Below are 15589 nucleotides of genomic sequence, written 5' to 3'. Positions count from 1 at the left end.
AAAAACTTAGTTTTTTATACTTTTATATTTTTTAACTTAGTTTTTGACTCAATTGAATAATTGATTGCATTTGATTTGGGTGGGGTTTGAATTGCTATATATAGAGACTTGAATGTCAGTATATGGAATCTTTTACTCTGTAAAGGCTATTTTGCCGAGGCGCTAGAGATAAGAAAATCTGTTTTTGCACATTGTTATTGTGAATTTTTGTCTTTCAAGTGGATTAAATTCTTCAAGGGTTGCTGCGGAGTCCTTTTTCTGTGGTATTAGAATATTATCTGGTGTGTCTGCAGTGGTTTAGAATTCATGGCCAGTGACTCCTTTGCAGCATTACCCAGGATGTTTAGAGAGACTGCTATGGACAGTACACAAAAATCGATCGATAGCTTTTTTATTGCTTCAAATGGTACAGGTGGTTCTGCGAATATGGGTGCTGCACAAGGAAGGGATGAAGTACAAAATGGTGAAGTAGCATCTGTGATATATAATAAGTGGCAGCAGGATCGGAAGTTGTGGCAACAAAATCCTTTTGCACGTATTGGTAAGAAAATGGAGACAATGATTGCACCTGAAGTTCGTGACTTATATGCACAAATAGAAAAATTATTATTTAAAGAGACTTCAGTATTTTTAAATTTGCAAAGCTTACAGCACTATGAGGAGTTAGACATTACTCCGAGAGGGTTGCGGAGTGTAAAAAACCCGTCTACCCCATTTGACCTTACTAGCTCTGATGACAAACAGTTCCATGACAGATGGTTAGCAGCCGCTCATCGGTGTAGTAAAGAATGGGTCCGAATACTTATAGAAAGAGATGTACTGAAGAAACATAAATTAAGGGAAGAAATAAAAACAATGTGCACTGAAATTTCTAATAAGATCAAACATGATGAACTTCAACAGTTCTTAGTCAAAACGAATGAACAATTAATTGTGTATGAGTCTGAACTCATAGACCGAAAGAAAAGTAAGTTACATAGAGATCTTCGGGACTATGAAAATAAGAGGGCGTTTCTACTGTCGGCCAATCCTAAAGCACGACGACAACGGGTGCATTTTGAACGTAGGGAAAATGAAGCGGAAGGAATGGCGTGCACATCAGCAGAAAGCGGTCTGTCGCATACAGAGGGGGAAACAGATAGTGAAGAGTTTCCAGTACTGCCTAAACCGGGGAACAACAAGGGACTGAATTCTTTTCAGGACAACCGTTTCGGTCGGAAACGGAGTTGGAATGGACAAGGATATAACAAGGAAGGTTATGGAAAGCAGCGTTCGAATAAAAAGGGTAAATGGGACAGACAATGGGACTAAAATTACTTGTGTTAATGACATTTCGTCAAATTGTGAGTATGTGATAAATTTATCTGGTTGTAACTTATCACAATGTGCCCTGAATGTTTTAAATAGAGGGCTAAAATTTGTACCCACAGTCATTCCGAGGGTACATATGTTAAAGGCTGATATATTTCATTTTAGTCGAAAATTATATTTAATGGATTTGTTTCACTACAAAAATGATGAATCTACTACAGGTTATTGTGGGGTTGGAAATGATGTTTTGGTTAATAATACGGAAGAAGAATTTTTTTCTTGTAATTCAGAACCAGATATAAATCAACATAATGAGTTTGATACTAGCACTATTAAAAGTGTTAGTGTCTTTATGCCACCGCAAAGTAATGAGAACATCAAATATTTTCAAAAGTCATTAACCCACAATGTGGAAGCAGAATTTGAAAAATTCCAACGAAATAAAAAAAGGATAGAGTATAATCTCTCTAAAGCAGAATGGGAATGTTTGAATGTTTTGAGCCGAGACAATAATTTAATATTCAAACCTTCTGATAAAGGAGGGAAATTGGTGATTCTAAATGTGGTTCAGTATTTAGATATGTGTTATGCACATTTGAAAAATGAGGAAGTGTATGAAAAAGTGGGGTTACATGATTATTTAGAAGCTCAAAAGAATTATGAGTATGTCATTGATAAAGGTTATAGATTACAGTATTTTTCTTATAAAGATATAAAAGAGAAGTTTAATATTAATGCCCCTAGAATGCCTTGCTTTTACTGCATACCGAAAATACACAAGAATATCTTTCCTCCATCAGGATGCCCGATAGTTTCAGCTACAAATGGTTTCTTGGAAAACATCTCTAAATTTTTGCATATATATTTAATGCCAGTTGTATGTAAGTTACCGTCTTATATTAAGGATGTCTTTGATCTGATAACTAAAGTTAAGGACATATGCTGGCAGGATAATATGCATTTTGTAGTAATTGATGTGGTTAGTTTGTACACAAATATAAAGCATGAAGATGGAAAGGCAGCTATTAAGTATTTTATGGGTGATACGGATGCAGTTAAATACGTATTAGAATTATTTGATATATGTTTGACTAACAACATATTTGAATTTAATGGTTCTATATATAAGCAGAAGCAGGGTACAGCGATGGGGGCGGCCTTCGCCCCCAGTTATGCAAATACATTTATGGGGTATTTTGAGAACAAATATATATATACTAACTCTTTTTTTAAAAAATATGTGTATAGATATTATCGTTTTATTGACGATTTGTTGTTCATTTGTATAGATGGACAAAAAGAAGTGCAAAAGTTTCTGAAGGAAATACAGAATAATAGCATGGGTATAAAGTTTGATGGACTCCAAAATGGGCAGATAGTGCAATATTTGGATGTCTCACTAATAGGACACAAGGATAAAGTGTTAGAATATCAAATTCATAGAAAATTTCAAGGAGCGGGTTCTGTATTGCATGGCACAAGTCACCATCCAGCACATATTATCAAAGCAATTCCGTATACTGAGTTTAATAGGGTGAACAGATTGTGTAGTAACCCTATAATTAAAGAAGAGGAATACACACAAAGTTATAATAAATTTAAACTGAGAGGCTATAAGGAATATAATCTTAAGAGAAAGTTTAAGAAAGGTTAAAAATCGAGGTAAATATAATAAAGGGGGAATAGGGAATACACCCCGGGAGTTAAAAGACGTTGTATACTTTGTGTCTACCTTCTCTATATTAACAGAATATATTAAAGAACAAGTAACATGTAGTTGGAATTTATTAAAAAGGGAAGTGGATTATTTGTTTGACAAAAATATTAGTTTCTCATATAAAAGGGGCAGAAATATCCAAGATTTTTTGGTGCACAGCCGGTTTAAAATGGCAAATATGGTGATGTATACACAAATTGTTCAACAGGGAACTAAAAGATGTGGTAAATGTACCATTTGTAGGTTTATTGTACAACAATTTGAGGAGATTAATGGTATTCCTTTTACCATCAGGAGAACTTACAACTGCAATTCAGTAGCAGTAGTTTATGGAATTCAATGCCCATGCAAAAAGTTTTATGTGGGAGAGACTAAAAGAACATTAGCCTGTAGAATTAAAGAGCATGTCAGAGACATTACAAATAATAAGGAAACTAATCCCTTGGCTGCTCATTTTCATAGTCATCATGAAGGTAGAAATGAGGGCCTTAGGGTCACAGTATTGGATAGCATTGAAAATACAAAATATTTGAATGATAAATGCATAAAACAAATATTAAGGAAAAAGAATTGTATTTTATATTAAAATTCAACACACTCAAGCCAAATGGATTGAATTATGACTGTTCATGGAAAAGTTTACTTTAATGGTTGTAATTTTTTTAAAAAACTTAGTTTTTTATACTTTTATATTTTTTAACTTAGTTTTTGACTTAATTGAATAATTGATTGCATTTGATTTGGGTGGGGTTTGAATTGCTATATATAGAGACTTGAATGTCAGTATATGGAATCTTTTACTCTGTAAAGGCTATTTTGCCGAGGCGCTAGAGATAAGAAGATCTGTGTTTGCATATTGTTATTGTGAATTTTTGTCTTTCAAGTGGATTAAATTCTTCAAGGGTTGCTGCGGAGTCCTTTTTCTGTGGTATTAGAATATTATCTGGTGTGTCTGCAGTGGTTTTGAATACCTTCTTTATATTGATTAATTTGGCTTTTTCCTTTGCATAAATATTGCACCACATCAAATCTCTCTTTCTTTCCCATGTCCATATTTCTTTTTTTATATTTTTCAAAAATCTCTAGGTTTTGTTGTTTATATTTTCCCACTTCCTCAGATGCTTCTTTTACCAAACAGATCAAAGTTTCTTGATCTATATACTGTTTTTCACAAATCTGTTGTATTAATGAATACAGATTTTTATTTGAAGCTTTTGACAGTTTTTCTTGTGGAAGTATTTTTCTTTCCTCTAATTTCTCTCTTAATTGTTTTCTATATCTTGTGTCTGGAAATTCTGGGCTGTTTGCATAATAGTAATAATACATAATTTCTTTCTTATCCTCAATAGTCCACTTTATAGCGTCTTTATGGCTCTCCTTTGACTTAGTTTTTGCGATTTTTGTGCACTACTACTTCCTTCTACAACAGGGGCGACATCCTCAGCCTGGGCCTGGCCCCACTGTAGGAATGTTTCTGTATTTTGAGGATTGTACACTGTCATCTTTTCCAGTCCTAGCACCAGTGTGCCTACCAGAACTGGGCACTTTTTTAGCCTGGGTCTTGTGCACCCTGCTATCTTTTTTAAATTTTAACCTACTTCTGTGTCCATGACATACGCTATATAAATACAGTCTATATATTACTGTAGTCTTGGTGAGATTTTGTGAGAAACAGGGTCCACCTCATAAAAGTACTCACCGAGACTTGAGGGTGAATTCAGTTTCAGCAATAATACTCTCCTTTACTTGCTGACTTATCTCTCCATTCGGACCCCTTTCTGATTAGTCTCCAATGTAATCCTGTCAATGCATATTTAATTTCTTCTTAAATTTGCAATCCCTTACACCTGGAAAAAATGGTCATTTTATGGTTCAGTTTCCTCTGCTGGAGTATCACCACATCACTTTAACCAAAATAAAACCTGTTCCTAAACTTCTTAAGAGTTAAAGCTACTGCTTCAACTTGATCTTCAATATTTTACAAAATAATTTCCATCCTTGTCTTAAATACTTCTTAAGATAAAACTGTTCTGCACTCAGTTCAAAGTTGTACTGCAAGCTTACTGAACTTAACCTTGCCACAATACTTTCTGGAATTTTTCACCAAAATGTTCTAGTTGACCACAAAATTATGGAATTCATTATTAATGCAGAAAAAAAGATGTGCTTCTCTGAATCATTTTAAGGAAAGTCTACTTGCACAGTATTAGGGTTTGTTCCTTGTAGTTACATGTAACAGATATTCTACATATTCCACACTATACTGTATTGTCAACAACTGAAGTACAACTTAGCATTTTACTCTATTAGTAGGTAATAGGTTTGAAGCTTATAACAACTATTTTGGTGCATGTATTTGCTCTCATATATTTTTATAAACGTTTTAACAGGTTTTATTTAAAAAAGTACATGTGGTTCAGTTGTCATACCCAACAACCTTTCAGGGTAACAATCCTACAAATTAATACAGTTTAACTTCTTCAGTTACATTCAAATTTTTAATCTCTTCAACATTTCTTACCTGAATGTATTTTCTTTGTGTTTCATCATTTAAAACATGGGCAACATGTTTAGAGAAAATCTTTTCACGACCAGTACGTGCATGGATACCGACCATAGTAACACCAATAGGCCATGGGGCATTTCCAATAGCCATCTGAAGGTATGCATCATTGGCCTACACAGCAAAACAAGTAATCAGTAAGTTATAACGTAATAAACAATAGTTTAAAAAATAAAAAAAAGGTATAATTCACAAGATTAATCCTACTGCTTTTTAAACAGCAAGTTGCTTGGGATGAATAGCAAATGACTAGAAATAGCAGTACTACTTTACTTTTCATTTGGCATGTATGTATCCTGTGAAGCAGGCTCAACTACCTTGGAAAAGAAGTCTGATCATCTGCAACATATACTCTCACCTGTATAATGTCCTGACCCTCAGAGAGCAATTGCCAATAAAACCTTTTGTTATGTTTTCTGCCTGAAAATATTTTTCCATTAAACCCAAGAGATTGCTGACCACAAACATGGATCCATGTCATCACACCTACCATAGTGTTAAACATGAGGTTGGGGATTTGCTTGTAAACCAGAGACATAGGAAAAAAAAGTTCTTGAAGGGACACTCGAAACAGTTAATATTTAATGAAAAATGGAGCTGTACTGCTGTATTCATTAAATACCATGGTCATCCAAGGTGAGGATTCTATCACCTTGGCTTTGCTGTAGCCCTGTAACCACTCTGGCTCAGGAAACCCAAAAAAAGACATGCCCAATTTCCCTATGATAACAGAATATGTACCTTGTAAGGGAGAAATGGTAATGTTACAATAATAGCAGGCAGCAACATTAAAAAAGAAGTTATCTACTTATCTGTGTTGTCCATTTTCATTCCTCCTCAACGTATGGGACTCTGATCCTATCCTCAGATCCGACTCTGCCGCTCTTCTAGCTTGTTGAGGCTGACTAACTTTCAAGCTCTTCCCTACCCACAATGCCCTAGTCCTACATCCTCAGATAATACCTATAGCTTGAGAGACAAAAAAGGAGAAAATAAACAGTCTATAAAAGAAGGTCACCACTAGAGTTCAACACAATTGAGTATTAGGTGTTGAAAGTGTCCTACAAAAACTCCTTTTTTCTGTAGTTGATTAGAAAAAAAAAAGGGGGGGGGGTTCGAGGAGAATGAAAATGGACAACACAGATGGAATGTTATGGTATGTACATAACTTCATCTGATGTTGTCAGTTTTTATTCATCCTCAACATATGGGATAGAGTCCCTAGCTACATGAGCTGTGGGTGGACCCTAAGGGAAGATGCTCCTGAGAATGGTCAAATGAAAGGCTGCTCTTCCCCTCAAAACCACATCCAATTTGTAATGAGTGATAAAGGTATGGGGGGGGTTTGACCAAGCAACAGCTGCACAAATATTCACAGGAACTCTAGATTGAAAAACAGCAGAGGTTGCCGCAGATCTAGTAGAATGAGCCTTCACTAACTTGTGGAGGGGAATGTTCAGTTTAATGTACACAAAAGAAACACATTCAGTCGACCATCTTGCTATGGTCACCTTCGTGACAGCTTCTCCATACTTATGGTGTGCAAAAGAAATGAAAAGCTAGTCCAATGTTCCTTTGTACAGTGTAGATAAAATCATAACTGTCTGTGTACGTTGAGGGACTGTAGCATATGTTCACTTTATTAGTAAAATTAGGGAAGAATACTGGGAGGTTGATGGATTGGTTAATATTAGTTTTCGACACCACCTTTGGCAGAAAGTAAGCACTGGAATGCAAGGTAACCCTATCCTTATGGAAATCAAATAAGGAGACTGAGGATAAAGCTTGAAGCTCTGAAATTCTTTTACCTGAGGTAATAGCCACAAAAAATACTGTCTTCCTGGTTAGAAATTTTAGAACACATTTTGCTGCAGGTTTTGGAGTGGACTTTAATGGACATGTTGGTGAAGTGAACAGAGGGGCTGAGGAAAGTGATGGGTAGGTATGGTGTTAAGGAGAGGAATGCAGAAGGTCAGATGATTGTGGAGTTTGCGAAAAGGATGGACATGGCTGTGGTGAATACGTATTTTAAGAAGAGGGAGGAGCATAGGGTGACGTACAAGAGTGGAGGAAGATGCACACAGGTGGATTATATCCTATGTAGGAGGGCCACTCTGAAGGAGATTAGAGACTGTAAAGTGGTGGCAGAGGAAAGTGTAGTTAAGCAGCATAGAATGGTCGTCTGTAGGATGACTTTGGTGATCAAGAAGAGGAGGAGGAGTGTGAAAGCAGTGCCAAGGATTAAATGGTGGAAGTTAAGAAAGGGTGATTGTGAAGTGGAGTTTAGGGAAGAGTTAAAACAGTCACTGGGAGGCAGTGGAGTGTTACCGAATAGCTGGGTAACTACAGCAGAACTAGTAAGGGAGACTGCTAGAAAGGTGCTTGGTGTGACATCTGGACACAGGAAGGAGGACAAGGAGACCTGGTGGTGGAATGAGGAAGTACAGGAGAGTATACAGAGGAAGAGGCTGGCGAAGAAGAAGTGGGATTGTCAAAGAGATGAAGAAAGTAGACATGAGTATAAGGAGATGAGGCGCATGGCAAAGAGAGAGGTGGCGAAAGCTAAGGATAAGGCGTATGGAGAGTTGTATGAGAGATTTGACACTAAAGAGGGAGTAAAGGACCTGTACTGATTGGCTAGACAGAGGGACAGAGCTGGGAAAGATGTGCAGCAAGTAAGGGTGATAAATGATAGTGAGGGAAAGGTACTCACAAGAGAGGAGTGTGTGTTGAGTAGATGGAAAGAGTATTTTGAGAGGCTGATGAATGAAGAGAATGAGAGAGAAGGTTGGATGATGTGGGGATAGTGAATCAGGAAGTAAAACAGATTAGCAAGGAGGAAGTAAGGACAGCTATGAAGAGGATGAAGAATGGAAAGGCTGTTGGCCCAGATGACATCCCAATGGAAGCATGGAGGTGCTTAGGAGAAACGGCAGTGGAATTTTTAACTAGATTGTTTAATGAAATTTTGGAAAGTCAGAGGATGCCGGAGGAGTGGAGAAAAAGTGTTTTGGTACTTATCTTTAAGAATAAATGTGATGTACAGAGCTGCAGTAACTACAGAGGGATAAAACTGGTCACAGCTTGAAGTTATGGGAAAGAGTAGTAGAAGCTAGGTTAAGAAGGGAGGTGATGATTAGTGATCAGCAGTATGGTTTCATGCCAGGAAAGCGCACTACAGATGCAATGTTTGTTCTGAGAGTGTTATTGGTAAAATACAGAGAAGGTCAGAAAGAGTTGCATTGTGTCTTTGTAGACTTGGAGAAAGCATATGACAGGGTGCCTATAGAAGAGTTGTGATATTGTATGAAGAAGTCGGGAGTGGCAGAGAAGTATGTAAGAGTGGTACAGGATATGTACGAGGGTAGTGTGACAGTGGTGAGGACTGCAGTGGGAGAGACAGATCCGTTTAAGGTGGAGGTGGGATTACATCAAGGATCAGCTCCAAGTCCTTTCTTATTTGCAGTGGTGATGGACAGGTTGACAGATGAGATCAGACAGGAGGCCCCGTGGACTATGATGTTTGCAGATGACATTGTGATCTGTAGTGAGAGTAGGGAATCAGGTTGAGGAGACTCTGGAGAGGTGGAGATATGCTCTAGAGAGCAGAGGAATGAAGGTCAGCAGGACTAAGACAGAATATATGCATATAAATGAGAGGGAGGGTAGAGGAATGGTGAGGATGCAGGGAATAGAGTTGGTAAAGGTGGACGAGTTTACGTACTTGGGATCAACAGTTCAGAGCAATGGTGAATGTGGAAGAGAGGTGAAGAAGAGAGTACAGGCAGGGTGGAATGGGTGGAGAAGAGTGTCAGGAGTGATTTGTGACAGACTGGTATCAGTAAGAGTGAAAGGGAAGGTCTACAAGAGGGTAGTGAGACCAGCTATGTTATATGGGTTGGAGACAGTGGCATTGACAAAAAGGCAGGAGTCAGAGCTGGATGTGGCAGAGTTAAAGATGTTAAGATTTGCACTCGGTATGACTAGGATGGATAGGATTAGGAATCAGTATATTAGAGGGTCAGCTCATGTTGGACAGTTTGGAGACAAAGCAAGAGAGACGAGATTGCGTTGGTTTGGACATGTGCTGAGGAGGGATGATGGGTATATTGGGAAAAAGATGCTAAGGATGGAGCTGCCAGGTAAGAGGAAAAGAGGAAGGCCTAAGATAAAGTTTATGGACGTGGTGAGAGAGGACATGCAGGCGGTTGGTGTGACAGAGCAAGATGCAGAGGATAGGAAGAGATGATCCGCTGTGGCGACCCCTAACGGGAAAAGCCGGAAGATGATGATAATGATTTTGCTGCAGGTTCAAGGGGAGATTAGGTCAGAGCCTGCAGTACTAAATTTAAATCCCATGGAGGGGCTGGGTCTTTGTAAGGAGGTCCAAGTAGAAGTGTACCCTTCAAAAGGGTTTCACATATTGTAGAAGATGCCAAGGAAGAACTGAGAAATCCTCTATGAAAATTCAAAATTGCTGCTAAATGAATCTTAATGGTAGATGGGCTAGCTCCTTCACTAAACCATATAGCTAGAAAATCTACAACAGCAGGTACTGGAGCTGAAAAAGGCTCTATGTTATTCTGTTCTGCCCAACAAATGAATCTTTTCCACTTGCTCCTATATAGTTTCCTAGTGGAAGGCTTATGGGATGATAACAGAACAGAACGGACTGGGGAATATAGCATGGATTACCTGACCATTGATGGAAAAGGAGAAACCATGCAGTTAATCTGAGATTTGGTATGTCTGGGTGAATCTGGCCTGTTAGATGTGATAGAAGGTCTGGAGTCAGATCCAGAATCTAAAGTTTAGATAACAGATGATGCCACAGAAAGGGGAACCACACTTGCTGAGGCCAATAGGGTGCAATGAGGATGACTTTGATCTCTGATCTTGCTGCTTTCTGTAGAAATTTGGGGCTCAAGGGAGTCAGAGGTTAAGTGTATAACAGACCGGGGGGCCAATCGTGGAGGAGAGCATCCCTCAGTGACTAGGGCAAAGAAGCTACTGCACTTATCATTTAGAACTGATGCAAAGAGATTGCAGCAAGGCTGGCCCCATCAATGGAAAATCATCTATGTCACATTGCTGTTGAGGGACCACTCATGAGGTAACAAGATGGACCTGCTCAGTTTTCGTCTGCTATCGCATTGGATTTCCCTGGAATGTGTGTTGCTACCAGAAAGTAATTGGAAGCTATCGCCCATTGCCACACCCTGAGACCTTCTTGACACAGGGGGTAGGATCTGGTTACTGTTTGTTTGCTGATATACCAAACTACTGACATATTGCCCGTATGAATAGCAATTGTTCCGAGACAGAGAGAGTCTTGGAATGTTTATACAATGAGAGGAGCACTGCCCTCAATCTCTAGAACATTGATATGCAGGTTGGCTTCTTTGGGGGACCAACTGTCCTCCCCAGAAAAAGCCCTCCCACCCAATCTGAGAAGTATCTGTGGTCACTAAGGCCTTGGGTTGAAGAAGGCCGAATGGACAATCTTGATGAAGCTTGTGTGCGTGAGTCCACCAGGAGAAGGTAATATTTGCATATTTGGGTCACTCATTTTTGTAGAGTCTATATTATATATTTGAAGTTTCAAAACTTCGAACCTCATATGTTCAACAACATATGAGCAAAGTTTGAAACATCAAAAATATAATAAAAAATAAAAACTTACCTCAACGCTTTGAGCAGCGGGGCAAGCCCCCCTGTGCCCCCCCCTACTTAAATATACCAACTCTGAGATCACACTTCAGTGCAGAAAAGGGACATTTTCCCATTCTGCACCATACAGAGCCATTGCTTTTCACCTTCAAACATTTTAAAATTCGATCATATGGTGTCAACCATATGACATTCAGACTTTAAAGCATTCAAATAATTAATACGGATCCTTTCTGTAGACAGTGGGTGACAAAATATTGACCACTGGGTTTGCAGCATCCATTACAGAACTCTCATGTGATACCTTGCCAAAGGAACTAGGATTATAGCTGCAGAGATCAAACCCAAAGCTTGCAGAACTAATCTTGCGGAAAGAAGAGTTGTGTAAAATCTTACCATAACCACTGATGTCCTTCTCTTCTATATTTTGCTGTATTCATAACGTGGTAGTCTGCTGTTGGCTGACCCAAACGTCCGTCCAGTATATAAAAGCCTAAAGCTACTGTGGGGTACATGCAATGTTGCACAATGAACTAGTCCAACGTCGGTCATAAAGTGACACTGGGTAGAAAACTGATGTTAGAACATACCATGCCTCAGAACTGAATGCCCCATGAAGAACACCAGCCTGAGATAAGTAATGAAACACAACCTGCATTTAGGCAAGCATCAGGGGAAAGGTGGGGGGACAGAATACTGCAACATAAAGAAGAGAAGGACATCTATGGTTATGGCAAGATTTCATACAACCATTCTATGTCGTCCTTTTCTTTTGTTGCAGTATTCATAACATGAGGGAGAATACCAAAGCTCCAGCAGAAGGAGGAATGGGCAGCACTCTCTACAAACCCTTGCAGAATAGCCTTGCAAAACCCATTCTAGACCTGGAAATGCCATCCAACTTGTAGTGTTTTGTGAAAGCATGCACAAGACGACCAGGTAGCTCCTTGTAATATAGAACAAGTGTCCAGACCTTTGAAACACCACCAGAAGAGGACACAGCTCTAGTGGAATGAGTCTTCACTGTGGATGCATGAGTTTTCCCATGAGACACACAGCAAAAGGAAATTACTTTAGAAATCCAAGAGGAAATAGTCTACTTGGAAACAGGCCTGCCCAGGGCACTAAGGTGATAGGAAATGAAAAGGCAATCAGACTTCCTAGTAGGCTTGGTTTTGTCTAAAATTCTGAACTGTCTAGGCTTATCTAAGGTGTGTAAAATCCTCTCACTAGAGGACTGTGGAGATGGAAAAAAGGTGGGCAGATTAATGGACTGTAAGTGAAAACTCATTCACCAACTTGGGAATTAAGGAGGGATTGGTGCACAAGAAAACCCTATCCCTGTGGAAAACAATAAAGGGGGACAGGCCATAAGTGCCTGAAGTTCTGAGACTCTTCTCGCTGAGGTGATGGCCAAAAAAACTGTTTTCCAGGTGCAATGCTGAAGAGAAGAACTTGCTGGTTCAAAAGGGGCCAAAATAAGAGTCTCTAAAACAGAATTTAGATCCCAAGGAGGAGGAATTGGTTTCCTTGATGGTTTGATATGAAGGACACCTTTCAGGAAAGGCTTAACTTCCAACCTTGAAGCCAAGGAAGGAATTATAGGCAGAGATTACTGAAAGATCATCTTTTACTGAAGATTATGACCATGGCAAAGAATATAGCTTACATGGGATCCAATAATATCCCTGGCTGTGTTCTACATGAACTATAAAGGGAACTGGCACCACATCTGTGTGCCCTGTTCAGTCACAGCCTCACCTCAGGCTTTGTCCCTACCGAATGGTGCACTGCTACAGTCATCCCTCTCCATAAAGGGGGAGTGACTACATACTCTGGGGATTATAACCCCATTAGCCTGATGAGTCTGACATGTAAAGCTATGGAGCGCATCATCAAGGACCTTATTAACAAAGATATAGGAAATCTCTAAACGCTAGACCCCACGCATTTTGGATTTGTGAAAGGGAGATCATGCCTGGTCAACCTGGTTGACTTCTTTGAGTCAGTAAACAGGGCTGTGGATGAAGGTAAGGCAGTGCATACAGCCTACCTTGATCTGGCCAAGGCCTCTGATACAATTTCTCATTCAGGAATTATTGATTCGCCAAACTAGGCATCAACTCCTATATCACGAGATGGGTTGCAAACTGGCTCACAGATAGAACACACAGTGTGAAAGTAGCAGAATTCAAATCAGACTGATGACCAGTCATGAGTGGAGTCCCATAGGGATCGGTCCTGGGTCCTCTCCTGTTCAGCATCTACTTCTCTGAAGTCCAGGCCAACAGAAAAGGGCTCTGGCTGACCAAGTTCGTAGACGACTGCAAGCTGGGTGCCATTACTAACTCCCCAAGTGATGCAGACATCCACTGAGACCAATGACTAGTGTCGAAACCATGGCCTTAAGCTTAACACCAAAAAATGCGTCATCATCCCCTATGGTAAAAACTCAGTTCCCACTAATTACCACATCGACACGAGCCCACTGAAGGCATTATAAGAATCTGGGTACACAGGAGGATAGCAACCTCTCTGACTACCACACTGCCACTGTGGACAAAGTTTTTCTATGTGGCACATCTCATTACCAAGGGTTTTGCATCCAGGAAGAAAGAGGTCATTGTCTCTCTCTCTCTCTCTCTACTCTTCCCTCATTAGACCAATTATCGAGTATAATGTCCCATCTGGCATGTACCTCACTAGACACCTGCATCAGCTGGAGAGGCCACAGAAGTACCTCACGAAGCGGATCCTAGGCATTAAACACATGTCCTATATGGAAAGACTCAAAGGACTCCAGCTATTCTCTGTCTCATATCGCCTACTTAGAGGCAATCTCTGCTTGAGTTACAAAGCCATGTCTGACCCAGCTGCTACATCTAAAGAAATCCCAATCCCTCAGAACCACACACACTCCAGAGACCTCAACCTCATTACCACAATTAACAGAATATGCTGGAGGGACAGGTTCCTCACCCAGAGACTGCTCATGCTCTGGAATAGACTTCCCATAAATGTCAAGCAGAGCACCTCGCTGTCTGTCTTCAAGAGAAATCTTGATGAGTGGATGGGTAATAGAAAGTTCACCCCGGGGATCAGTCCAGTGGCTCTACTTGATAGAAGCACTGAGAACTAACGTCAGGCAGCAACGATGCCAGGGCATTTCTATGGGCTAGGCTTGTAAAGGCTCCAGGGCCATTAACCTAGTATACACCTATGAACCTATGGACAATCCACTCTTCAATAACTCACAAAGGTAAGACAGAACCATTGGAGCATCCACAAGCAGTGGCTGTAGGGCCTTAGAAAGACACCAGATGGAAAACCTTTTCCATTTGGAAATATCGGACTTCTTAATATTGGGGATTTTGGTCTCCTGCAGGTCCACGTCCTAGGAGAAAAGGTGTCTGAAAGAAATTAAAACCCTATCACCCAGAGGGTCAGCTGCAAGGTTGACATCTGTGGATGTATTAGAGATCCCTTGTCCTGTGTGAGTAGGTCCACTCTGTGAGGTAACTTGTGATGACTACCCTAGGCTACATGTAGAAGAAGGAACCAATGCTGTCTTGGCCAAAAGGGAGTCACCAGCAAGATTTTTGGTTGTTCCTGTTGGATCTTCAATAGGACTTTTTGGAGAAGTGGGAAGGGGGGATAGATAAACATCAGCTTCCAATAGGGTGTCCACCTTCCATGACAGAGGATTGGGAACTCTGGCACAAAACTTTGGAAGTTGTCTCTTTATAGGGGAGGCAAAGAAATCTACCTGGGGTGCACCCCACTGGTGGAGAATGTCCAGAAACACATCCATGGGTAACATCCATTCGTGGTATTGAGTCACAGACCTGCTCAACGTGTCTGCCACACATTTTGAATGGAAGGAATGTAGACTGCTAGAAGGGAGAGTTGCCTCTGAGTAGCCAACTCCCAATCTTGGAGAGCAAGTCCACACAGAAGATAAGACTTGGTCCCTCCTTACTTGTTGACATACCAATGGACTGTGGTGTTGTCTGTGAACCACTTTAAGGCATCTGGAAGAAGATGAGGTTTGAAAATTTTCAGAGTGAAAAATAAAACCTCTCATCTCTTTTATGTTTATGTGTTCCCTCCTTTGGGAGGGGAGACCACACATCTTGAACATTCCAGGATGCCAGGGTAGCTCTCCATCCCAAGTATGAAGCATCCGTGAACAGCTCCTGAGTGGGAAGGTGTGGTTGCAAGGGTAGGTCTGATTTGAGGTAACCTGCTGAATCCAACAGTTCAGTTCTTTTTCAAGCAGGGAAGAAGGGGAATAAACTCCAATGGGTGAGCATGTGGCATCCATACTG

At 40.1% G+C, this 15589-nt stretch overlaps 1 protein-coding gene across 1 annotated transcript in view; it reads right to left on the bottom strand.

Annotated features, from left to right (window-relative positions):
- The window catches only part of PRPF18 (pre-mRNA processing factor 18), a gene marked incomplete in the record, with an annotated part of 376763 nt that overhangs the window by 43712 nt on the left and 317462 nt on the right, over positions 1–15589 (bottom strand). The window contains 1 exon segment of the mRNA XM_044087940.1: positions 5550–5705. Coding sequence (XP_043943875.1) covers positions 5550–5705 — 156 coding nt within the window.

This window comes from Protopterus annectens, chromosome 11.part0 (assembly GCF_019279795.1).
Source record: "Protopterus annectens isolate FY-2018-M chromosome 11.part0, PAN1.0, whole genome shotgun sequence".
NCBI classification, from domain to species: Eukaryota; Metazoa; Chordata; order Ceratodontiformes; family Protopteridae; genus Protopterus; species Protopterus annectens.
This window is presented reverse-complemented; position numbering and strand designations above follow the sequence as displayed.